The following is a 26847-nucleotide window of genomic DNA, read 5'->3' on the forward strand; positions in this document are numbered from 1 at the left end:
GAAAACTAAAAATAATAGTTCTAGAAAACTTATTTTTGTTTTTTGAATTTGGTTAAGAATTCAACTCTTTTATTAAGAAAGATGTAAAACATTGGCTTTTGTCGAATGGATGACCAACTTTGGTGTAGAAAATGAGATTTGCCCTACTTTTTGATAATGATTTTTTTTTTTAATTTAATTTTTTTACATTTTGCTGACGTCAAGTTTGGGTGAAATTATCAAAATAGAACCTTATACACACAAATTGGCCTTCGCTCTTTGCTCTCTCGCTATCTTACTTTTTCAACTTCCCCTTTCTCGCACTCTCACTCTCTCACTCTCTCACTCTCTCACACTTTCAAATTCTCACTCTCTTGCTCTCTCAACCTTTTCTTTCTCTTAATTTCCTCTCTTTCTCATACTCTCGCTATTCGCTCTAACATTCTAATGGCCAATGACGACAATTTCAATGGTCGGCGACAAATGAAGAATGTGCAACACAAACGGAAGAAAGAAAATTGAGAAGAATAAGAGGAAAAGGAAAAAAGAAAACTAATGGTAGTTTTATAACTTTGACTCATGATGATGTAAGCAAGAGGACAAATTCTCGAGCTTGAAAAAGTGGGGTAAAAACCATTTTGGAGTCTAAGATTGAGTCTTTTAATAAATCATCTCGTAAAACATTTGTAAGAAATTGTGAGAAAATATGCTTAATTTTCAAAAATAAAAAAAGTTAAAGGGAGAACATCAATTAATAACCCTAAACTTTAGGGTTGTATCAATTAAAATCTTAAAATAATAATTGTATTAATTTAAACCCTAACTTTCATAAGTGTATCAATTTACACACTCCAAATTTTGATTGACCAATATCGTGCGAAACTTATAATTTGAGTGAATTAATCTCTTAAATTTTCATAAACCAATCAATTTAGACCTATCATTATGATTACCTTTAAATATCATTAATGTATTAATTTTCAAATGTGTATAAACTTTTTCAAATATCAGTTTGTCAAAATAGAGAATTAGAGTAGATGCATAAACGATTTTCAAAGAAAATTTTGTCAAAGAGTCTAAATTGATTCATTTAAGAAAATTTATAAATTTTATCTAAGGTTTTCTTCAAATGAGATGTAATAGAAAGTGTAAATTGATGCAATTAGAGTTTAAAAGTGATATAACACAAGAAGTTTATGGACATAAATTAATATTATTTTAAAATTAAATAATAACCAAAGAGGTTCAAAATAGATCAAACATAACCTAAAGTCTCACAAATTTAAGAACATATGGATTAAATTGTTGCAAATGAGAGTAAATCGTAATTTACGTAAAAGATTGAGGGTGAAAAAGTGATTTTGATAAAATGAGAGGGCAAAGGCAAAAGGCAAAGGCGAAGGCAACCGAACCCGCCGCCAAGTCTCGCCGAGTCGCAACCGTCAAAGACAGCGGAAGACGACAGAAGAAAGAAAAAGTGAAAAAGAAAAGAAAGGGAAAAGAAATAACGTGCCACGTATCAAATCCGCCGTTACGGATTTACCACATCATTCCATTTCTTCCATCCACCACAGCTCCCAACTCGCCGATGAACAACGTGCCGTCACTCCTCTAAGAAAGAAAAGGCAAATCAAACCAACAACAACAACAGCAAAAAAGCGAGAAAGATTCGTCTTCTCAACTCAATTATTTCCTCAGAATCCAACTTTTTTTTTCTTCTGAATCGTTGGATCTGAATTTCCCTTGCTTCTTCCGGCGCCGATGGGGGAGACGGTCGACAAGCATCCGAGCTCCTCCTTGAGTTCCTCTGAAGTTGTTGGCATCGAGTTTGATGCGAGGAGGGAGAATGGTAGTGGTAGTACTGCCACTGATGCAATGGCGAGCAGGGAAGTTGGAATTGATGACGGTGGAGATTGCTCTCCAGGTTTGTAGGTTGTTGCTTTAACATTTTTTTTTTTTTTTACGGTTTCTATTTTGTTTGCTTTGTGTTGGCTTGCTAGGACTTTGCAGATGGATCTGTTTTGTTTTGTTTTTTTTTTTGTTTTTGTTTTTTTTTGGTTAGGAGCACTTGATATGCTTTTTGATTGATGTTGGATGATAGACGGTAATCTTGGTAGAAAGGTTGGGGTGGGAGTGAACTTGGGGTTGACGGTAATCTTGGTAAAAGGTTGGGACGGGAGTGAACTTGGGGTTGTGTTTTGCGCTGTTACTTCATACGTATATTATTTTACGAATCTTTTTGGTATTGTCTCCTGTTTAATAGCGTCTGCTCCCATTGCTATTTCACTCTGATCCATTTACCATATTATTAGCCAACTGCCGCCATTATCTCTTGCCTTGATAATTGCTGAATGTTGCGACTGTGACCAGTTGCAATTGAACCTAAACGAGGATGAAGATCCTCTATCCCTGATTAAGATCAAGTGTTGATTCCGAATGGAGCCATCGAGAATTATAGGGTGAGGAAGAAGGAAAGGGTCATTCTCAAGATTGATTTTGAGAAAGTTTATGACTATGTGGACGGGGTTTCTTGGATAAGGTGTTGGCTTTTATATGCAATAAGGGTTTTAGGTTCAAGTGGAGAGTCTAGATTTGGAATAGCATTTGGTTGGCAAACTTTTCCATCTTCGTCAATGGAAGGCTCGGGGTGAAGATTCTGGTGATGAGAGGTTTTAGGCTAGGTGACCCTATTTCTCCCTTTTTGTTTAAATTGGTGGTGGATGTTCTTAGTTGGTTAATGTTACTGGAGAGGAGAAGGGGATGGTGGAGGGTTTTTATTGTGGGAGCCGATGGTGATCAGGTGTAGCACCTTCCATTTGTGCTGATTGGAGAGGAGTTTCGTAGCCATTCTTACCCTTTTGTAAATGTAGTTACGTGAATGAAATGATTCTATATCCATCCCCCCAAAAGGAAGAAAATTGCTTGATTTAGAAGGAATGCATCATTTTCAAGATAAGACTTCAAGAAGCTTATCTCTAATTGGATTTCCTTTTCTAACTGGATTTTATTCTGCCTGTGACTAGATGAGTTGGGATTTTTCTGACAAGATATCGTGAAAAAAAAAAAAAGGTTTTGGTTGCAAATGAAGAACATAGCTGGTGAATTGTTAGCGGTCAACTTGTTTATGGGAAGATTTATGCACATTTTGACACTTTTATTTGGCTTTTAATTTAATATTTTTGGTAGGACACTTTAGTAAAACTAAAATTTATAATTAATTAGGGTGTTTTCAAATATAACAATCAGAGACAAAATATTTACAAATATAGCAAAACCTCAAAATATTAATCTAGCCCAGGTAAATTGTGAAAAAAGCCCATGCACAATAGTAATCCACTCGTCCATCATGCTCCACGCATGTACCGACTTGTAAAAAACCTGATTCGCTCGTGCGACCCACGATTAATCGCCACAATGATAGATGTCTATCAGTGTCTATCTCACTGATAGAATGTCTATCATGTTTATCACTTATAGACAATAATAGACTACTATCACTGTCTATCTGTGAAGAAGGAGGAGGAGAAGCCTCATAATTTTTGTATTTAGGTAGTAGCCTAGCCAAGTAGAATGGAAGAATCTGAAGGCCATAGCAACGAGCTTCATGAACTTTTGGTTCTAGGTTCTCCATGGGTATTACTTGCTCTCCAATCCCAATTCTTAAACCAATTCATTTCCTTAAACCATCCCTTTCCAATCTCCCCCTTCTCCAATTCCTCTCTTCCTATGCTGAATCCACCCAAGCCTTGCTCATCCCTGGCGGCTGCCTCCAACTCACCTCCACTGTCTTCGATTGCCTCCCAGTGCTCAAGCTTGTCGTAACTACCAGCACCAGCTTCGATCACCTTGATTTGTCGGAATTATGACATTGTTAGATTTGCCGGAATTATGATGGTGTTAGGAGGTACCAATAATCTCTTGCCATGTTGATAATTATCTCAATTGCCTCTTGGAATCGCAAGCCGATCTCAGTTGCCTCTTGGAATCGATCTTTTTGTGAAGATATCATTCGATTTTTGGTGAGGAACAAAAGAAATCGGTGATGAAAAGGCCAGTTTGGGTATTAAAAAAATGCCCAGTTTGCATTAACGTGCCTAGTTTGAAAAATCTCCCCCTTTTTTCTTTATTTAAAAATACTTCCATATTTTTTGTCATTTAAAACAATTTCCCTAATTAATTCAAGTTCTTTATTATTTTATTATTATTATTATTATTTTACTAATGTAAACACCCTTCCCTTTATTTTCAATATTAACATACAGTTAGTGTTATTTTGTGAAGTCTTTGTATGCCTCTTGGGTTGGCCTACCTCACTACTCATACTAACATCAGATCTGATATCATGAACAATTGGAGAGGAGATAGTATCCTTAGTTTAAGAAGAGCCTAAAAATCTTTGGTTGAAGTAACATTTGATGTTAGAGGAGTGATCACTGTGAAAGGTTGTGAAAGAGGTTGCTGCAACTTCAGTGAGAAAGTGATGAGTCGAACACAAGTTTCTTCCCATATATTTGCATTAATCTCTGAATTTTCAGGAAAACCAGAATGGTCTTTCTTTCGAGTATAAGGTTGGAATGGGAGTGAACTAGCGATTGTGTTTTGCTCTGTTACTTCATATGCATCTTGTTTTACGAATCTTCTTGGTGTTGTACTCCTATTTAATAGCGTCTGCTCCCATTGCTATTTCACTTTGATCCATTTACTAAATTATTAGTCAAATGTGCCATTATCCTTGCCTTGATAATTACCGAATGGAGTGTAAAATGTTGCGACTGACGACCAGTTGAAACTGAAGTTGAACGAGGATGAAGATCCTCTATCCCTAATTAAGATCAAAGGTTGATTCCAAATGAAGCCATCGAGAATTATTATAGGGTGAGGAAGAAGGGGAGGGTCGTTCTCAAGATTGATTTCGAGAAAGGTTATGACTATATGGACAGGGTTTCTTGGTAAGGTGTGTCGACTTGACTCTTGTGCAATAAAGGTTTTGTGTTCAAGTGGAAAGTCTAGATTTGGAATAGCATTCGATCAACAAACTTTTCTTTGTCAATGGAAGGCTCAGAGGTCTAGGCGATCCTATTTCTCCCTTTCTGTTTAAATTGGAAGTGGACGTTCTTAGTACTTAATGTATACTTGAGTGGAGAAGGGGGTGGTGGAAGGTTCTTATTGTGGGAGCTGATGGAGATCAAGTGTCGCATCTTCAATTTGTGCTAATTGGGGAGGATTTTCATAGCCACTCTTATCCTTTTATAAATGTAGTTACATCCCCCCACCCCCACGACCACCACCACGAAGAAAATTACCTGATTGAGAAGAAATGCATCATTTTTAAGATTAGACTTTGAGAAGACCTGTGATTAGATGAGTTGGAATTCTTTGACAAGATATCATGAAAAGAGGCTTTGGTTGCAAATGAAGAATGTGGCTAGCAAATTGTTTGTGGTCACCGGTAACTAGTTTGTGGTTGGAAGATTTATGCACATTTTGACACTTCTATTTGGCTTTTAATTCAATTTTTTTGGTAGGACCTATTAAGTTAAAATTTGCATTTCATTCATTCTTCCTTTTCTTTTTCTTTTTTTTTAAAAATTTATTTATAAAATGTAAAAACATTTTATTTTCAATATTAACACAGTCTTTGTACGCCTCTTGGACAATTGGAGAGGATATAGCATCCTTAGTTGAAGAAGAAGAGCTTAAAAAATCTTTGGTTAAAGAAACATTTGATCCTGGAGGAGAGAGTGATCATTGAATGGGTGTATGAGATGAAAGGTTATGGAAGAGGTTACTGCAACTTCGGTGAGAAAGTGATAAGTCAAACACAAGTTTTTTCCTAACTTTGGTGTATGAGATGAAAGTTTGTGAAAGTGGTTGCTCCAGACATTTGGTATGATGTGTGCTTGTCATAAAGATGTTGGAGATACGATCGAGGAGTTCCTCCTCAATTCGCTGTTTGGGGAGAGGGGCCAATTTCTCTGGCTTGCTAGTGTTTGTGCTATCTTTTGGGTGATGTGGGGTGAGAGGAATAGCATGGTGTTTAAGAGGGGGGAGGGGGGAGATTGAGAGGGATGCTAGAGAAATTTGGCCCTCAATGGGTGTATGATATGAAAGGTTACGGAAGAGGTTGCTGCAACTTTGGTGGGAAAGTGATAAGTCAAACACAAGTTTTTTTCCCAACTTTGGTGTATGAGATGAAAGGTTGTGAAAGAGGTTGCTCCAGACGTTTGGTGTGATGTGTGCTTGTCTCAGAGATGTTGGAGATACGATGGAGAAGTTCCTCCTCAATTCACTGTTTGGGGAGAGGGGTCAGTTTCTCTGGCTTGCTAGTGTTTGTGCTATTTGTTGTGGGTGAGAGGAATAGTAGGGTGTTCCGGGGGGTTGAGAGGGATGCTAGAGAAATTTGGCCTCTGGTTCGTTTTCATGTTTCTTAGTGGGCTTTGATTTCGAAGGTTTTCTGTAATTTATCTTTGGACTTGATCTTGTATAGTTGGAGTCCCTTCTTGTAGGGGGAGTCCCTTTTTTGTGCGCTTTTTTTTTTTGTATGTCCGTATATGTTTTCATTTTTTCTCGAATGAAAGTAGTTGTTCTTATCCCCCCAAAAAAAGCACAATTTTCTTCCCAAATATCTGAATTAATCTCTGAATTTTTAGGAAAACAAGAATGGGGTTTCTTTTGAGTATGATGAGGAGGGTAAGCTTCAACAAATGTGTTTTTCATTTTAGAGGCATGAAGTGTAGGTTTGGAAACGTAAAAGACAACTAAGAAGACCGGGCATAATTTGAAGAAAGCTGTGTAGCCTGAAGGCCATCTTGAGAAAAGAGACGTCGATTTCTGCGACAGATCTTGCACAGGAATAGAATTAAAATCAACATCTTTGCCCTTAAATTTCTCAAATGGCAAAGTAAAGCCTTCATTTATCATAACTTGATTTATTCTTTGAAGATCCACCGAGTTTGTAAAATAAAAAATTGACAAATCCCCATGATCAGCTCGTGGAGGATCTAAAGGATATATATCCCCAAATGAAAAGAAAAATTACTGAATTTCCAATGTGTGATCTGAATCTCAATCTATGCTAGAATGAAGCTACAAATATTTTTCTTTTGGTCAACTATAGTAACTGTACAATCAATATAATTAAGAGTATGGGAAGAGATACTTGACCTAACCTCCAGAATGCTGGTCAGTTGCTTCAAAACAAGAACCTTCCCAATAAGGAAAAGGTAAGTTCTTGAAAGAAATCCAACTTCCATATCCCTTAGTTAACTTTGGATGAATGTTTATCTTGGGACCATTTCTCTATCTTTAGGTGAAAATTTCCAAGTTTCCTCCACTTGCCATCAAATTCCAATTAGAAAAAAAAAACCACCACTCAATTTCAATGACGCTTTGTAGCTTATTCCTTGGACCAAACAGATAATAAGATTTCAACTTTGAGATTTTCTCCAAGAATTGGTCTTCATCAGGGGTTTAGTAGAAATATTGGATTGAAAATAAACCTCTAAAGTACTATGACTGTTCAACTAAGAGTTGTTAGCTAGCGGTCTAGAAATCACCAAGATAGAACTGAATTTCATTTCCTCTACTCTTTGTTTCCTCACCCAAAAAGTAGAAGCATATGGTCTCTTCTTTTGTACCACTCCCGCATAATGGTTATGGATACAACAACTCATCTTTTCCATGGAAATTGAAAAGGCTAGGCGTGTTGCCTGCTGGTTGATGACAAAACAAAAGGGGGAGTAGGGAAAATAGTGGGTTAGGCGACAGGAAGAAAAGAAGGGGAAAAGGAAAAAGTAGGGGAGACAAATCTGATAAACCTGTGGCCGGCGACTGTACGGACAATGACGAAGTAGATGAGCGACGGATGATGGCGGTGTTTACAGTAGAATAAACGGTGATGCATGACTATTGAAACTAGCCCATCGAGTTGAAAAAAAACCTTTTGAGTGCAAAAATGGAGAAGATGAGATTGTGAACAGGATTGGCGGTGATGTGGCTATGTCTGATGACAACGAATGGACGACGATGATATGACTATGTCCGACGACAATGGCAGCTAGGGTTAGGTTGGAAGCTGTATTGGGAAGATCGCACTATCTGGGAGAGAATTTTTTCTTGTGCTTTGTTTATGTGTACCCTTATTTATTTCAATGAATCGAATATTAGAGTTATTATAGATATAGAAACGTCAATCTGTCAGTCGTCATGTTATTGATATAGCATTTCCCCATTCACTTCCTTTTGGATATAATTTTTTTACAAGGATACAGGACTTTTCATTGAGGAAATGCAAAGAGACTAATGCTCTAAAATACAAATAATAAAGTAGCAAAATTGATTAAACGACCAAGATGCACAACTTTCAGATACAGTTGTGCCTCTTATTTTTCTTCTTCTTATTGTAACTATGACATGTTCATCCAAATACCAACACTATGGGAGAAACTATGCTTTCAGGTTAAATTAAGAAGCAACAAACGACTGATATAGATGAATTTTCTCTTAATTCAGGTATCTCTGGCAAGACTCTTCTTAAAGTCAACACCATGCCAATACAGACATCAAATATTGACCAGTTGGAATCTGATTCGAGTCAGCATAAATTAGAAAGATCAAAGACTGAGGTGCAGAAACATAAGTTTCTTGCTGAAGAGGCAGCTAAAATTTTTGATGACAAGATTCCTGTTCATAGGAAGGTATAATACTGCGGAAACAAATTATTTTGCCTAAAGTAAGGTATAATGCAGTTTACAATTTAGTCATGCCAGGCTGCACCTAGATATTTTATATTGTTCTCTTTTTCATTCTTCTAATCACCAATCAAAAGTCCGAACATTTTATTTTTCCTGATTATTCTTTCTTAACACAATTTCATTTAGATTACTCTTTTTCAGGTAGATTGGAAGATATCTTTTTGGTGCAAACAATGTATTTTAATGGGAAATTTTCACCAATAGAAAAAATGTCAAATTATTTACAGAAATAGCAAAAAAGAAAACACTGATAGACACTGATAGGCTTCTACCAGCGTCTATCGGTGATAGATTTCTATTAGTTTCTATCACTGATAGACATTGATAGACTTCTATCAGCCTCTATCAAAGAAGATTAAAATTTTGCTATTTTGTGTAAATAGTTTCCCTTATTTTTCTATTTTTGAAAATCCCCAATTTTAATTACTGCTTCATAAACTGATCACTCCTTGATTAATGAATCTAACTGATCTCATTTAGATGCTTTATAAACTTTGCAGTATAATATACCTCCTATGCTTTGTATAGTCTTTTTTTGTCAAGAGAATTTCAAGGATCACTCCAAAAGAATTTAGGCTAAATTATAGAAAATACTCCCGAACTTAGTATTTTGTTTAAAAAACACCCCTGAACTTTTGAAAGCTTCAATTGTACCCTTAAACTTGAAAAAATTAAAAAAATAAAAAATAAATAAAAATATCATCATCCCATGTACTCTAAAAAGTTCCATTAATATCCTTAAAAATACATTTCCTGTTAGTATATGGACGGAAACTATTAGTGTCTCGTTTCAAAAATACCATTGAACTTTCAAATGTTGCATTAGTACTCTTAACCTTTGGAAAAAAAAGTTAAAAAAACCTTTATAGTTACCATTAATATATGGACAGAAATTGTTTATCAAATACCCCATTGCCTCCCTCTTCCATTTCCTCTATCTCTTCTACTTCAATCTATGGCCTAAGACTTCCTCATTTGTCATTTTTTTTCCTCCACTTTTTCAATACTCTCTTAATCCCCTTCTTTCGTTCACCAATCTTTAAAACTTCTCTCATTTCTCCTTTTTCCCCATCTTCTTAAATATCATAACTTTATGTAAACAATAAATTTCAATACTAGAGCAATCAAATTCTTTGAAGTTATCTTGAGTTGGGAAAGAACCAATTTGAAAACAACTCATATAGATACCCTCATTTTCATTTTTATATAGATACTTCCATTTCCCCCCTCAGCTGTCCAATTCTTACAACAATTTCCTCAACAGGACCCAAAATCCCTCAGAATTATAAAGTCTCAAAATCAAAATCTTCCCTCAAAATTCAGCAAAATGACGAATTGCCTAATACCAAATACAAAAATGATGAATTGCCAAATGCCAAATACAAAAGGTCAACAAAAGAATTTCATCTTCAATCATGGGGAACCTTTGACCACAATAAATTGACTAACTTGAACGGTAAAAAGGGTCAACAAAATTGCCATCTACAAATTTGGTAATGCACGTGTTTTCTTTCTTTTTCCCTTCAACTGGTTGTCTGCAAAATTATGACCCAAATTCTCAACCTGTCTCTTTTTGTGCATTAAATCCAAATGTATTAATTCACATTCAACTAGTAGATGGTTTGTTGTGCTTCAATGGCAGTGAGAAAAAGATGGTGCATCAATGGCATCGAGGAGGTTCAAATTTTGGATATCTACTTTTTTTGGCTACACGAGGGTGAGGGTGAGGGTGAGGGTGAGGGTAGGGGAGACAAAACAGAAATGAGAAGAAAACTAGAAATTGAAGAGAGAGGAGGGATGTTGGGGTGGCGAGAGGGGAACAAATGACTAGAGAAAGGGAAAAAGTAATGGGAGGAGAGAGGTGATGGGAGCGAGAAAATAGAATAAAAAAGCCACATAATAAAATTTTAATATAAAATTATTAAATTTTGCCTTCTTATTTCAAACGATAAAAGTCAGCAAAGCCTATTTGTCATGTCATATCTCTGTTAAGTTAACTAACCCTTTAGTCAAATGGGGGACGATTTAAAACTATTTGCCACCTTGAAACCTTACGGACTATTTTCATTAAAAAAGGGAAAAAAAGGAGTAGGTAGAAAATTTCCGCTTCATCCTTCTGAATATGCTTCTTATTGGACATCTTTTAAGGACAGAGAGATTTTGTGGACTTTCATCATCAAAGCCTATCTGACTCATTTGGAACGAGAGGAATCATCACATCTTTGAAGATAAAAAATCAGATTTCACACATCTTTTTAACATCTTTTGTATACATCTCTTCCTTGGTGTAAATTCACTTCCTATTTTTGTGATTAGAATCTTACATCTCTCATTCACAGTGGAATAGCGTTATGTAATCCTTCACAGCACATGTTGCCTGTTGTAATTTCATACTATTAATTTCTCATTAATTTTGTGATTACAATCTTACATCTCTCATTCACAGTGGAAGAACATATTGCCTTTTGTAATTTCATACTATTGATTTCTCATTAAAAAAGAAAAAAGACTAGATAGAAATTTCAAACCTAAGAAACCAAAAGTGTAAATTGTCAAAAGATTATTTTATATAAATTTTAGTAACAGACACTTTCATATTAATTGACGGAAAATTCCTAGAATAAGGTGTTCCTAAACTAGCTTTGTAAAACTGTACAGCTGAAGTTGTTAAACAGAATAGCTACAGTGAAAGATGATGGAACTGTGGAATTTGAAATTGCTGGAGACGTTGGAGCACCTCTTGGCATTGGACCAAAGGAAGTCTCTAATGATATAATTGAAGAAGAGCCTCTTGATGCGACAGACCTCCTGGATATTCCACCTTTGCAAATAGTCATGCTTATTGTCGGAACACGTGGAGATGTACAGCCATTTGTAGCAATTGGAAAACGCCTACAGGTGTGGAAACTTCTATGAATATCCCTTTAATTTTGTTTGCTAAACTAATTATTTTGAACTCTTTTGTATTAGTTTTCACCCCCGTCTCGGGCGTGGATGGGGGGTTTTCAGTCACCTCCGAGCTTTAGGTGGTTTCCATTTGCTATGTCTTACAATTGGATTTTAATGGCTAAATGTCGTAAAAGCTACCATTTGAGAATTATGGCTTAAAAGAAGAAGGACAAAAAGGCTTTGGGTTCGGTAGAACACTTAAGTCTTTCTTTGTATAGGCCTTTTGCAATTTCAACCTGTTGTCCATTATAGCTAACTAGGATGTGTTTCTGCTCTAACCTCTTCTAGCTTATGGGAGAGGAACCTTTGTTCTTTCACCAATTAATGACACTTGCAAAAAATGGATCTCTCATTTTCTTTCCAGTCTACTCTATCTGATTTTCTTCATTTTCTTTTTGGATCTCAGACGTTTGTAGCCCAAAGTTGAAAAGGAATCCTCTATTCTGCCTGAAACCTGTCCTCAAACTGGTTTTCCTCCGATATCCTTTTTGGTACCATGCACTGATAATAGTCGAATCACTCGCGCATAGTCCAAAAGAGGATCGGGCCTAACACCATTGATGAAACAATACAAAAAATTGAATTATACCAAGTTATTATATAATTTCTAGTATAATATTAAAAAAGCACAAATAAAAGGAATTCTAAGATGAAAGTCTTTGTCCTGGCCTTGCATCCTTGTGGCTATCCATTTTTTATTTGGTCAAGAAATCATTAACTTGCTTAATAATTTCCCGTAAGTGTGACCCTCCATTTTAGACCCTAGAGTTCCGCCCCAATGAGCCAATCGAAGGAAAAACCGATTGGGGCAAAAACTAAAGCGATCCTATCCATTTTTGGATTTTGCCTTGATATTGACCTATTGCACAAACCATCCGAAGGGGGACGCTCCCAGGGCACCTCGAGACCGTGCAAACCAATGAAAGAGACCATGGGACATGTCGACACACATCCCTCTTCCACTTACTATAAATACTCTCTCAATTCACCTTGATATTGACTCATGCAAACACCATCCAAAGGGGGATGCTCCCAGGGCGTCTCAAGGTCAAGCATGAATCTCACAGTGTGAATATTAAAGGAGAAACGTGAGAGAAAAATTTGACGTATCATATATATTTTTTCCTCCCACTGAGTATTTTAACAACTTAGGGTTTAATTTACTTAGGAAAAATATGACTAATTATTTTTACTAAGTGATTGTTTAAGTTTTCCAAAAGTAACATTTGCTTTAGAAAATTAAACAATTTTGATTAATATTCGTTACACTTTAACAAATGTTAATCAACAATTGCATGCTTGTAGCAGATCTATCTAATTCACCTTTCCAAGTAGGTTCTCAGGTAGGGGTGTGTCGTTTCCGTCATCTTAAGTACCCCAGCCTAGTCAGAACCCACCCTTAGACAAAAGGTCCCTTATATATATGTTTGCTACAAATTTAATCTTTTATTGAAATCAATTTAATCTTATTAAACCAATTAAAAAAGATTAATTTAATTTCTAATCTCATTAGAAATTTGTGAACTTAGGTCTATCTTAATCATATTTTAACACAATTTTAAAAAATGATTATAACCTAAGGTTTGCATGCAACTCTTAGTTATTGATTTTAATTCTAATTTCATTTAGTTATAACGATTATAAATAAATGAAACAATTAAAACATTCATTGCATGTTTGACATACTTCAATTAATCATAACATTTATAAATTAACCTAAGGTAACGTCATGCTTCATGTAATTTCCATTCATTACTAATATATATAACAATTATATAACTAGGTAATGAATCATACTATAGCATAATTTCCATACATACATTCAACCATATATTATAACAATTATAATATATATGATGCATGAAAATGCTATAATGCAGGCATACATATACTATAACATTTATACTATATGATACATGAGCATGCTTTATAATTTAAATCATGCACATACATATATTATAACACTTATAATATAAAATGATGCATGAATATAAATGCATAACCTATGGTGGGTTTTAAAACTATATGACATATAATATGACATATAATATAGAACATACATCATATGTATATTTAAAATAAACAGTTAATTGACCGGGATAGGACACCTAAAAGGAAAGTTAAAAGGCTAACTATTACAGCATAAGCTGTCTCTTATACACATCTAGATGTGTATAAGAGACAGTTTTCCATAAGTGTGACCCTTCATTTTAGATCCTAGTGTTTCGTCCTAATGAGCCAATCGAAGGAAAAACCGATTGGGGCAAAAACTAAAGCGATCCTATCCATTTTTGGATCTGTCTCTTATACACATCTAGATGTGTATAAGAGACAGCAAATACATACTCTATAGCAAAATTACGCCCAAAACCAGGGGCCTTTACAAACCAAATTTGTAAACGAAATAAAGCCTTAAATCTAACTATCCTATCCCTAAACATCCATCAAGAAAACCACATTCATATTGAAACCAATCCTCGCATGAACTTTAAACAGAATGTAATAAAAACCCACCAACACTGTAAAAACGATTCAATAAAAAAAATGGAACTTGGGATCAAAAAACCAGCAACCTGGCTCTAATACCAATTGAAGGAACCCTATGAGGAGAGAACCTTGAGCGGAAGCAAGATCGTCCCAAATCCATTTTTCATTAAATGTAAGTTTTACAGTAAATCAAGAACAAGATATGCATTTACATAAATTATAATATGCATTAATAAAGGAAAACTTAGGGTCTTAAAAACTCTTACCTTTGAAGACTATTCTTTAAGAATCCCTCGAACAAGTCACGAACATATCTCCTTCTCCAAAAGGGACACCACCAAACGGAGCCTCTTGTATTCTCCTTAAGGATAGAGAATGGCAGGAGGTGTGGACTCTGCCTTAGGGTTTTGGAAGAGGGAAGGAGATGGAGAAGAGAGGGAAAAGAAGAACTCTTCTTCTCTTTTCGTTTTTTCCGAAGAGAACTATTCTCTCAGTGTTTCATGGAGGAAGATGAATGAGCACCATATCTCTCTCTTTAATTAATTAATATTAATTTAATAAAATTAAATTAATAATAATTATACATATAATAATAACCTTATTATATGTATATAGACTATATGTTATATCCCATATAACACATAATTTATAGTTACATATTATATCAAATACAATATAACCTATAGTTGTATTTTCTCTCATGCATACATGACATTTAATATAAATCACATTTATAGTAAACTCACTTATATGAATCTCATTTATATAAGTGATATTTGGATCATATCCAAATATTTAATTCCTCTCAACTTATTTATGGTATTTAATATAAATCGTATTTATATTAAATTTAATTACATGAATTTCATTCATATAATTAGTATTTGACTCATATTCAAATTCCTCTCATATTACTTTATATTATAATGTATCAAATACATTATATTAATTATATCACATATATAATTAATTAAATTAATTATATCATATATAATTAATTCTCTCAATTAATTTGAACACTTTAAATTAATCCGAAAATAATTCTCAATTAAATCCCTGTTGAGCTACAGAGGGGACCTTATGGACCTGTAAATTGAAGTTCCAACGATACTTGGATAATTAATTAAACTCTTTAATTAAATTACCCAACATCCGTTAATTGTTGGTCATTTCACTAAAGACCGACAACTACACTTTTCACACTACAAATAAATTTCTGTATCCATTGGATATAACCAATCAACAGTGCGATGACCCTTCACAAATTGCTCGTAAGTACAGTTGGGCCAAAATTATCGTTTTACCCCTGTAGTTACATCTAACTCCTTAAGTACCACTGATCCCTCCAATGAACAATAAGTCATAGTCCAACTATGACCAAGTCCCTCTCGGGCTAGGAGAGGGTGTGACCACTATGTTCAAGCCTCGGAATCAGCCTTTAAGGGAGCAATTTATCTACTTGCCCCTGCATCGGGGAACAAGTGAATTCCGTCTCGTGTAGCTGTGTTCTCAGCTCCCCAGTCAGACGAATCCCCAAAATGGTAGACTTATTGAGTTGGCAATATGTTCAATCTCATCCATACAAATTAAAGGACCGCCTTCATGAGCAGGAGTTCACAACTCACTCAGGATTCAGGTCATGTCACCTATGGTCATCCTAGTGAAATGTAAGTCTCTATTATTAACGGTGTTATATAAAGAGACCAATCATTTCATGGTCCGGTCTTATACGAACTCTTTGTATAGGATACTCCTGCTCATATGTCTCTATATGAATGATCATGATCAGATCATTTGTAGCACTTTACAACACTTGTAACACCTACAAAGCAAGTCGTATCCGTAGTGTCGTCAGGATAAGGTATCCAGTCTTATCCATCTACTACAGACTATTTAGGTTATTATTTAAACAAGATCCACTTGTATGTCTCTACATACTTGTTTAAATTACATAAAATAACCTAGGATCTTAGTTTATTGGATTGAGTATATGCTTATAAAATAATACTTATTTTATTAACAACAATATGTTTATACAAAATTTACAAACTACAAGATTACAAGGAGATTTAGGACACCAATCCCAACAATTGTAAGGTCTTGGATTGAAGCAAAGGGATTGGAACTTATAAAATTTCCAAATCACTCCCATGTTTAGTTGATATAAATGCCTACTACAAAAAGTAGGCTTCTCTAGGAAGCCTTCATAACCAGTTGCAAATAAGGTTATCTTTCTTGATTGATATTGCCAATATGTGACCTACCTATCTTCGGGATAAGAAACAAATGCCACCCTAAGGTGGCTTCTTCTGTCCAAATTTGGTCCCTCCTAGAAGTTTCTTATTTAAACAATTTTGTGGTAGTATTTCTTTCCTAATTTTGGCTGAATGATTGAGGGAGTTGATACTCAACTTTTTGGCGGTCACTTCTCTAAAGACAAAAAGAGTGTCTTTTTGGTGTTGTGGCATCTTTGCAATTTTTGGCTGGAACAAAATTGAAGATTTTTCCGAGTAGGGACTTCGTAAGAGGAATTTTGAGATCTCATTACTTTCGTAGGCTGATTGATAAGGCTTCTTTATCCATTTCATATATAATTACCATATTTCTTCTATCATAGTCAATTTGAGAAGTATTTAAAATTTCTGGTTTTTTTTTTTTTGGGGGGGGGGGGGGGGGGGGGGGCTTCATTTCTTGACAGCAAAATTTGTTTCCTGTTAAAAATGATATAAAGAACGTGCAATCAATCATTTTTATATAATATATCTGTGGCAATATTTGTTCTCATGGGCAATTACAATGTTTGCAGGATTATGGTCATCGTGTTAGACTTGCCACTCATTCAAATTTCAAGGAGTTTGTTTTAACTGCGGGGCTGGAGTTTTTTGCTCTTGGTGGAGATCCTAAGATTCTTGCTGGCTGTAAGTTCAGCTCTATATTATTTACCGATCTATCTCATGCTTTAGTGTCTTCCTTGGCTCTGCATGGATAAATTATAGGTCATATAAATAAAATTCTGAACCATCACAAATGAGAGAATTGATTGGAGAATTACCAGCTTCTTATCCACGTCCCTCCATAGAAAAGACATCTCCTTCGAACCAAATGCATAAACAAGTATTGTTGATGCAACAGCTTCTTAATTCCACATCTTTGAATCGTAATCGAGTGACTAACTGTGAAAAAGAACCTTCCTGAAGATGAAACTGATGCCTGCTTTAATGAAAAATCTGATGAAAGCATACAGATTAGATATTCCATTATTTTTAACTGCTGAAAATATATTCACTATGGTACTCTTTCCAATTCTTTGGTTTTTTGTTTATCTTTTTCATTTCAATTTTTATCTTCACGGTTCATTTTTGATTCACAGATTTATGATCTTAGGAGCCCCTGGATTGTCTATAAACAATTATTTATTTGTATATGGTTTTTTTTTTAAGCTAAGTGATGTTTTTCCGTCATGAGTTGCCTTTGCTTCTGAGTGTAGGTATAATGTAAAGACAAATATTTTGCCGATAATAATTCAAATGATTGAATATTTATGTGATTTAGATTAACTTATTAACTTCTATTAAAGAATTAAAACAACTGTTTTCCACTTATAGTTCTGTGAGCTTTATATTACCCTTATGCAACAGACATGGTAAAAAACAAAGGTTTCTTGCCTTCGGGGCCTTCTGAAATACCAGTTCAAAGGAATCAAATGAAGGAAATCATTTATTCGCTACTTCCAGCTTGCAAAGAACCTGATCCTGAATCTGGTATTCCCTTCGACGCAGAAGCTATCATTGCCAACCCACCAGCTTACGGTAAGACACCTCTAACTATTTTTTCCCCGGTAAAAGGAACAAACAAAGAGCGAGGTTTTGTATCATGGACTATAGTAGAATTTTGTTGTATTGTGTAGCTCTGGTAGAACTGGTTTGTTGGTGCTTTTTGTTCGTCTGTTGTGTTACTTTAGACATTTTGTCCTTTTGGTTCATTGGCTTATCACCTGTACTAGATAGGTCATTAAGGTGTTTGGATATGATGATGGTGTTAAGGGGTGTTACCCAAGTGCACCTCCCGATCTCTAGATTTTGTTGCTCTTTATTGTATTTTGAGCATTTGTCTCATTTCATTGATGTTAATGAAGATACTTTTTCCTTTTTTAAAAAAAAAGAACACAAAGATTGAGGTTACATTGTTACTTCTGCCTTGAACAGCCAGGGTAATATTGCAATATATGAGCTCTGATTGTTCATCTTTTTAGATTCTTGTGACCATGACATTACTGTTTTGTATGATTTCTATTGAGTGAAGTTTCTAGGCGGCAGCAGGCCCCATCCCTGCGGTGATAATACCTTCTCTTCAATTCATTATTCTATTATCCTTTTGCTTATATTGGTGGAAAGTATTAGTCCTCTTTACTTCTCTCTCATCCTGGGCAGGGGAAGTTTGGAATCAGGTTGCACGTTGCAAGATGTCGGCCCTTTTTTCCTTTTCTAATTCTCACGAGACAATCTAATTTGTTATTTTTGTTAAGAAACTCTATACAATAACCTCTTCAATGCTTCTGTAGGGCATACTCATGTGGCTGAGGCACTTAAAATTCCAATTCACATTTTTTTCACAATGCCATGGACGTAAGTTTGTCCTATACAGTGTATCTCTTGTTTTTTGTGTTTTTGTGTTTTCTTTTTTTTTTTTTTTTTTTTTTTTTTTTTAATCTTTGACAATCTGGAGACACTGTTATTGAGTTATATTGTTTGAATATATACCTACATTTGTGATTTATGCTTTGGATGTGAGTTTGAATCGTACACTATTTCCTCCTCTTGCCAGGCCAACAAGTGAATTTCCTCATCCTTTGTCCCGTGTCAAGCAACAAGCTGGCTATCGGGTAATTCTATTATGGCATTTCCTTCTGCCTTCACGTACGCACATATCATATCGACTTTTCTATTCTTCTTTTTTTAATTATTTATTTACTTATTATTTTCTTTTACTTTCATCAAATTTTGATCAAATCTAATTTGATTTTTGACTTTTTTTAATTTTCAGCTCTCATATCAAATTGTAGACTCCTTAATTTGGCTTGGGATACGGGACATGATTAATGATCTTAGGAAGAAAAGGCTGAAGCTACGACCTGTCACTTATTTAAGTGGTTCACATGCCTCTGAATCAAATGTGCCACATGGGTATATATGGAGTCCGCATCTTGTTCCCAAACCAAAAGGTCCGTTCTTGTAATAGTAAATCAATATTAACAAGTTACTCTTTTAAAAATTTACAATTCTTGTTTTTATGGTAATAAGACAGCATGCTTGCAAGTTCTGGAATTTTTCCATCTACAAAAGAATATAGAATTATAGAATCTTATGATTCTAGCTTTAAAACTTGGGTTTCTTTCAGATTGGGGACCTAAGGTGGATGTGGTTGGATTTTGCTTCCTTGATCTTGCATCAAATTATGAACCTCCCGAGTCGCTTGTAAATTGGCTTAATGCTGGTGACAGGCCTATTTATATCGGTTTTGGTAGCCTTGTGAGTTTTTCATATTATTCGCTCCATTTAATTTGATATTTCTGCTTAGTAAAGTTTCTCCTTTCTCTGCATCAAAAGTCCCCTTTTATTGGGGCTGGTGGGAGGGATATAAAGAGGTTGTAAATTTTTATTTTATTTTATTTGGCTGTGAAATGAAACTCCCATTAAGAATCAATTGTACAGAAGTTCAAATAGATATTCTTCCATGTGATGTCCAGGCCGATTAGGTAAAAATAGTGATGATGATTGCAAATCATTTATTCATCTGGTGCCCTCTTCTTGGAAGATCCTTTTATTCCTTTCTTGCCTAATGTTCCGTATTGCAATGTCATTTGTCCTACTCTTCTTTCCTTTTTCTAACCTATCTTTGTGTAAAAGAGATTGTTTTTTGTAACTTCTTTGGAATGGGGCTGTGAGGGAACTAATGGGGGTTTATAGGTAGGAGTAGTATTGTATTATTAAGGGCCTTAGGGTAATTAGCTAGGGTGTTTGTGTATTGGTGATAAACAGAGGGAGGGGGATTGAGTATAAATCCATTAGAATGTTGGACAGAAATTGAGATCTAGAAGGGGTGTGACAGTGACTTGAAATAGGGTGGGCAATGTCTGGGTCCCCATCTTTGTTCTAGATCACCACAACATGGTTCTGTCCTAATTTTGTCCAATATTCTATTGGATCTCTGCTCTAATTGTGTAGTTTTGAAACATTTATTAAATGTCAAGGATGGGTGATAATGCAACTTTTGAAATAGTAGGGATATCTTTCATAATTTAGCCTTCTATTTTTTTTTTATTATTTTTTTTTGGAAAAGGAAACAAATATAATGAAAAGAGACTAATGCTCCAAAATATAGAAATAGAATATCCAGTTAGAAGACAAATAGAAGAGAGAATACAACTGATGAAGAGTACAAGCCACATAAAACGAAAAGGCTACAACTAAGAAGCAGAAAAAACTTAGAAAAGGAAGCTAAGAGACGAACTGAATAAAAAAAAAATTTGACCAACTAAGCGGAACATCAATACAAATTTGACCAACTTATGAGAGGAAACAAGGCCTCAAGGAAAATGAGAGTTTAAGAATCTTTAATGGGGTGTTTGGAGCAAGGAGTAGAATAGTGAGCTCCAAGGAGTTATGAGCTTTGGGGATTTGTGAACTTCTGGGCCCATAGTGTAAGGAGTTGATAAGGTATAAAATTGATGTTTTTAAGTAGTGGGATCCACAAACTTCTTGGGCCAAGCAAGGAGTGGGGTTCACAACTCTTACTTTTGAACTTTTTGAGCCAAACACACTAACAGACGAAAATATCACCTGAACAATCCATAATTTGACATAATTTAGCCTTCTATTAATCATCTAAACTTGAAAAATACAAGTTTAGTGGGGCTACATTTTATTGATCATCTAAACTTTTTTTTAAAAGGTGCAGGCACTGGGATTCGAACCTGTGCACTAGAGGTAGGAGGACGGCTGCGTGGACCACTGGGATTAATCATCTAAACTTTGAAACATACAAGTTGTGTTGGTCTATTTATAGTCTTTGGCCAAGTCCCCTATCCTACTAGGATTTGGGATTTCTAAGTTCGTTCAATGTCTAAAATAAGTGAAGAAAGATATGAAGCAAAACTTGGCCACATCATTGGCTATAGTCACATCACTAAAATATCCCTAACTAAACAAAACCTAGAAGGGTGAAATTGGATAACAATCTGAATTACATTAAAAATTCTTATCTAAGAATGTAGTCTCTCACATGTAGACAGACAATTAATGGAGTTTAATATCCCAAGCCGCCTTGTAATTTTGTTGGACTCTCATCATTCCATTTGAAAGCCTCGTCATTTCTAGCATGTTTATCCGTTTCTTGATCTTCTTTGTGATGTTTGGCTTGAAACCATTCCTAGATAATTCATATCAGCCTTGAATACAGACTTTATTTTCATTCCACATGATAATTAAGTCTACAGTGAGTCCAACTATTGAAGGGAGAATCAACCTTTTTTCCTTGAGCTCCATAAAGACATATCACTTAACTACCTTCTATGAACATTCTTTAAGGTTTGACTCATGAAGAATTACCGCGCCTGAATTGGCTTCTCTAATTATATTTTTTATCCTTTTTCCTGCACACCATCAAACTACATGCCTTTCAGGGCACTCTTCGTAAACAATCTTCAGGTCCTTCAATCCTGTTTAAGAACTCCCTAAAATATCTGTTTCTTCTTCTTTTTCATTCACTTTTCCTCTAAATGTTTTCTGATAAGAGCATTGGAAGATTGATATTGCTTGCATTCCTTCATTCAATCTGTTCCCGCAGAGTTTTCTCTTCTTTTGTGGAACAACGCATTCAGAATTCTAGGGATCACACCACTGCTTTCCTGCTCACTTCTATTAAAGGCTCCACTTTTTGAATCCCCTGGTCAATTGTCTCCCTCATATCTCCTAACTCATTTGGGTGGCCTAAAGCTCTCAACTGTGGAACATTGTTTTCTTTTCTATTTGAACAAGAAATTAAAACTATCAACTGTGGAACATCATTTTCTTTTATCTTTGAACAAAACGAAAAGGACAAAGTGTTCAAAGATACAAACTCTCAGAAGGATACAAACCCCCAGGAGTGGAAAAGAAAACCAACACAAATACATAGATGCCTAAGAAGAATAAATAAAAGCATTTTAATTGATACAAATGTCTGAAGGAGAAAAGACTGAAAACATGAGGAAAGTAGCACCAACTAGAAGCCTTGAAGCACTCCATCCATGATTTGTTATTAACTTCAAAACTCTTTGGTTCCACCTGAACCATAATTAAGGTAAAATTGATTCAACTCCATGATCTGTAAAAGATGTGTTGGGGAAGGATGGTCCATGATGAGCCTGAAATAAATTACTTCTGAAATGCTTCGAGAAAACCCAACCGTTTTTTTAGAAAACTTCACCATTTTTTGGATTTACTGAAACTTACTTCTCATTTGAATATTTGCTACTGCTACCAGGATCTGGCTGCTCTGCCTGGGCTCTTGCCTAAGGTTTTGCAGCAAGCACCATGCCCTCCTTCCTTCAAACAGAAAATTCACTCCATATTTCAAATTGACTTCCCTTTCCTGATTACAAACTCAATTCTATTCACTGTTTGAGTGCATAGACGTTATCTTGATATCCTGCTCATCTCTGACATATACTTTTCAGTTTCAATTGTCAGTAGCATCTAGAAACTTCTTATGCATATTCAAATTGTTTTTTAATCTGGTTCTCAAGAAACAGCTTTCTAGGTTAATGGTTTTCTCACGTTCTTTACCTAGTTTTCATTGTATGTCAGCCTGTTCAAGAACCTGAAAAGATGACCCAAATAATTGTAAAAGCGCTGGAAAGTACCGGGCAGAGGGGCATCATCAACAAAGGCTGGGGCGGTCTTGGAAATTGTAAGTTCCTGAATTTCTGTCTCAGTATGTCCTGGTGACGTCAATATGATTGTAACTATTCCTACCTATTCGCTCCCCTCCCTGAACTTTTGCTGCCCGTAATTATTGCTTCTGGGAGATTTAATTTATTTAGCCTAAATTTTATTTCTTTCCAGTGAAAGAACCGAAGGACTTTGTATATTTATTGGACAATTGCCCTCATGATTGGCTTTTCTTACAGTGCAAGGCCGTGGTGAGTATGTATAGTTGGTTTATATAACTGGTTCTTTTTATATCAGAACATTATTATTTCTTTGTACAAATAAGGGATCTGTATAAAGTAAGGTTCAAAGATACATCTTCTTCACCTGAAGGAAGTGGAGATAACTAATAAGCTCGCTGCTTTCTTTGTATTCTTGTTTCCTGTTTCTTCTATTTGCTTTTGTTTCTTCTCTTTTCTTTTCTTTTTATATTAAAATATATTCTTGGCCCTGTTTTTGGGTGAGATTTTATTTTCTTGAGAATAATAGATCTCGATGGGATTAGTGGATTAATTAATTTTTAGAAATAGCATCAGTATGGTTAAGAACTAATTGGTGTTGCTTTTATCTCAAACAAGTTTAAACAGAGGGTCTGAAGTCTTAGTTGTCTCTTATATATATAAGAGAAAGGCTAAATACCATTTTGGTCTTAGATTCCCAATACTTTGATTGTTATTTTATTCTCAATACTTTGTAAGTGTCAGCCCTGAACTTTCTATGAATCTCAAAAATAGCCTCCACCCTGGCTTTGATGTTAGTTTGAACTTCGAGGTTAAAATTTAGCTGACTTGACCAAAAAGGTTCTCTCTTCTTTAGATCTCTCTTCCCTCCTTCCCTTGCTTCCACCCCTCATTCTTTTGTCAATTGCAAGACCAACAAGACAGATAGCTCATTGATGATATCCCATTTGGGAGCATAACTTGTGTGTGTGTGTTCTTTCTTGTCATCCAAAAAAGTCACTTACAATAGTGAACTTGGCCCAAAATTTTGGAGATGGAAGAATACAGATATAGCGAGGTACGATCAGATTTCTAGAGGCATGGGGTAGTAATTTGAGAAAATGCAGATTTATATGTGGTTTCTAAAGGTCTGAAAATATATAATTTAACTAATAACATTTTGAAAAAAAAAAATGGAACTTTGTTGTATTAATTAATGGAGACAATGTTAATAGGTCAGGGAGATGGGGCATCCTCACAAACCCATAATCTAAAATGGATTTTACCCCCATTTCTGATAGGAAACAAAATAAGATGAAATGTTACAAAGGTAGGGATAACCAGTCCCAAGCTATAGAGACTTACGAGAGCCAAAATTTTCCGAAAGATCATTTAAGGTGGATACTAATAAACTATGGCTTCAAATATCTTCTAATTAATTAGTAAGGTAAAACTGAATTTTGAACTTGATTTTCAAGTATCAAAAGGTGCAGAAATACTTCCGCAGTTTTTCAATATTTTCCTCTTGAATGGTTATTTAAGCAAATTAACCAACTTCCTCTAACTGAAGGCTGGATATCTTATGCTATGGCTATTACTATTAGCATTGACTATGTTTTGCTGGTTCTTTTACCTGTTTCCTGCATCTGAAAGGGTTTCCCCCTACATTGGCCTTGTTCGCAGGTGCATCATGGAGGTGCTGGAACAACAGCTGCTGGACTCAAAGCTGCTGTAATGGCTTCACATTGTAAAACTTCTCTTTTTAGTACTACGTGATTGATTATTGCTAACTTTCATCTCTCTCTCTCTCTCTCCATTATAGTGCCCAACGACGATTATTCCTTTCTTTGGAGATCAACCATTTTGGGGTGAGCGGGTACATGCTAGAGGAGTTGGTCCTGCACCCATCCCCGTTGAAGAGTTCTCATTTAACAAGTTGGTGGAGGCCATAAACTTCATGTTAGATCCAAAGGTAATCTTTCTGCAAGTTGAACAAGGCTTGAACATATTATGCTTATTAAAATTATTGGGGAAAAAGGAGAATAAAATATGTGCACCATTTCATCAAGTTATTTGGTTCAAGCAAAATTAAAACCCCCTCCCCCCTCCCATAAATCGGAATTCATTGAATATAATTACTTTTAAGATTCATTTTGTGGATTCTCATTCCTTTTATATTTAATAATCAATCTATTAGACATATTAGTGAAGAAGCTGGCTATGATGTTAGAGTTGGCTAGAAGGGTTGGATGGGGGGAGATTTCGGGATTAGTTTACGAACAGAATTCCCTTTCGGGTGTTTGGTAATCACTGTAGTTTTCTTAATACTTTAATATAATATCATTCATGTTTTTGTTTTTTAATTTCAAGATTGAGTTCCTATCAAGCCTTGAAAAGAAAAAGTTATTAGTTGAGTGGTCGGTGGTCCATTTGAGGAATCCTAATAGATATCTTTCTAAGGAGCAAGACCGAAATTTCCAATACAGACTGGTCTGAAATTTGAACGTCTGTTCTTTTAGTATTCAATTTTCCGTACTTCTACACTAGAGATTATGATGATTTTTTGTTTGTGACCATAATGGGAGGTCTAGGAAGTACATTTGGATGTGCATGTGCTATATGTACAATTGATGACCGGCTAGGAAAGAAGTTAACTACGAGATTGATATCTCCTTAATTGTTGCATATGAAGGGCATACAATTGCCCTTACCAAATAATCATAGATTTGAGGGAATCCTATAGTGAAAAAGAAAAAGATATTATTACTATGTTGTTTGGTATGAGGTGGAGAAACTCATCCATCCGAAGGGGAAAAAGTAATTCTACCTGTAATTAATATGCAATACAGAAAGAATGGGATATTATGAACTTATGTTTCATTCCAGGTAAAGCAGTCTGCTCTCGAGCTTGCCAAGGCCATGGAGAACGAGGATGGAGTAGAAGGAGCCGTAAAAGCCTTCTTCAAGCATTATCGTCCAAGAAAGACCGAACAGGAGTCCGAGCCAGAGGACTCAACCGTTTTCTCTATACGTAGATGCTTTGGTTGTTCTTGATTCTATACTGGGGAAGATATCCTCGATGCGACTTTCTATTAACAGATATGGCATGTCCCTGCTGTGAAACATGGGCAAATGTCCTGAGCAGTGAATATGTCATGAGGTAAATGTTTATAATGTTGATAATCTATATCTAGCCTAAGAATGATGCTTTACATTTTTATTTGTTGCTCATCAGTATTCTTTCTAAGCAATTCATGTGTAGTTTCATTCATCCCTTTCTGATTTCCAAATGTATAATTTTTGAGCTCTCTATTGTGATTGTGAAGTAAATATGTGCAGGGTTGTTAGGCGATTTGTTTTGATATATTATTTTTAATGTTTCCAGAACAAGGTATTGATTAATACAGGCTAAAATTTGTGTTTATTGGCCTATATTCGGGATTTTTTTTTTGGTAGATGTCAGAGAGTTTCAAATTATGTATAAGTCCCTCATACTTTGAAAATCGATCCAATCGTGTTTAGGTACCACGTCTAAGGTTCTTAAAGTGGCGGGGGGGTGTACAATATTCAAAATGACCTCCACTCCCTTAGTTAATTTTGTCGTTATGAGGTGGATTTCGCACAATATGAATATTAGGTCTCTCCCATTCTCTTTGCAGTCAATTAGGCTATATGATCTTTACTTGATGCATCTATAGCTATTTGCTTGACGTCTTCCACAATAATGAATTACGTGTTTTTCAAAGTATTCTGAAATGTTGGTTCGGTGAT

At 35.3% G+C, this 26847-nt stretch overlaps 1 protein-coding gene across 2 annotated transcripts; it reads left to right on the forward strand.

Moving 5' to 3' along the window:
• The first annotated feature begins 1419 nt into the window (after positions 1-1419).
• LOC120077917 (sterol 3-beta-glucosyltransferase UGT80A2-like) lies at positions 1420-26428 on the forward strand. 2 transcript variants are annotated; one of them, XM_039032019.1, is made up of 14 exons: positions 1420-1903; positions 8491-8675; positions 11391-11630; positions 16975-17086; positions 17807-17977; positions 18730-18793; positions 18993-19050; positions 19212-19389; positions 19566-19696; positions 23015-23117; positions 23273-23349; positions 24760-24807; positions 24899-25048; positions 25963-26428. In XM_039032019.1, exons 1-14 carry the CDS (start codon positions 1741-1743, stop codon positions 26128-26130), a joined length of 1848 nt encoding a protein of 615 aa, XP_038887947.1. In that variant the 5' UTR covers positions 1420-1740; the 3' UTR covers positions 26131-26428. The 2 variants fall into 2 exon arrangements, with proteins under 2 accessions (XP_038887947.1, XP_038887948.1); XM_039032020.1 differs by having other exon boundaries at positions 1775-1911.
• Positions 26429-26847: the final 419 nt, after the last annotated feature.

The sequence above is a fragment of the Benincasa hispida genome, chromosome 5, assembly GCF_009727055.1.
Source record: "Benincasa hispida cultivar B227 chromosome 5, ASM972705v1, whole genome shotgun sequence".
In the NCBI taxonomy this organism is placed as follows: Eukaryota; Viridiplantae; Streptophyta; class Magnoliopsida; order Cucurbitales; family Cucurbitaceae; genus Benincasa; species Benincasa hispida.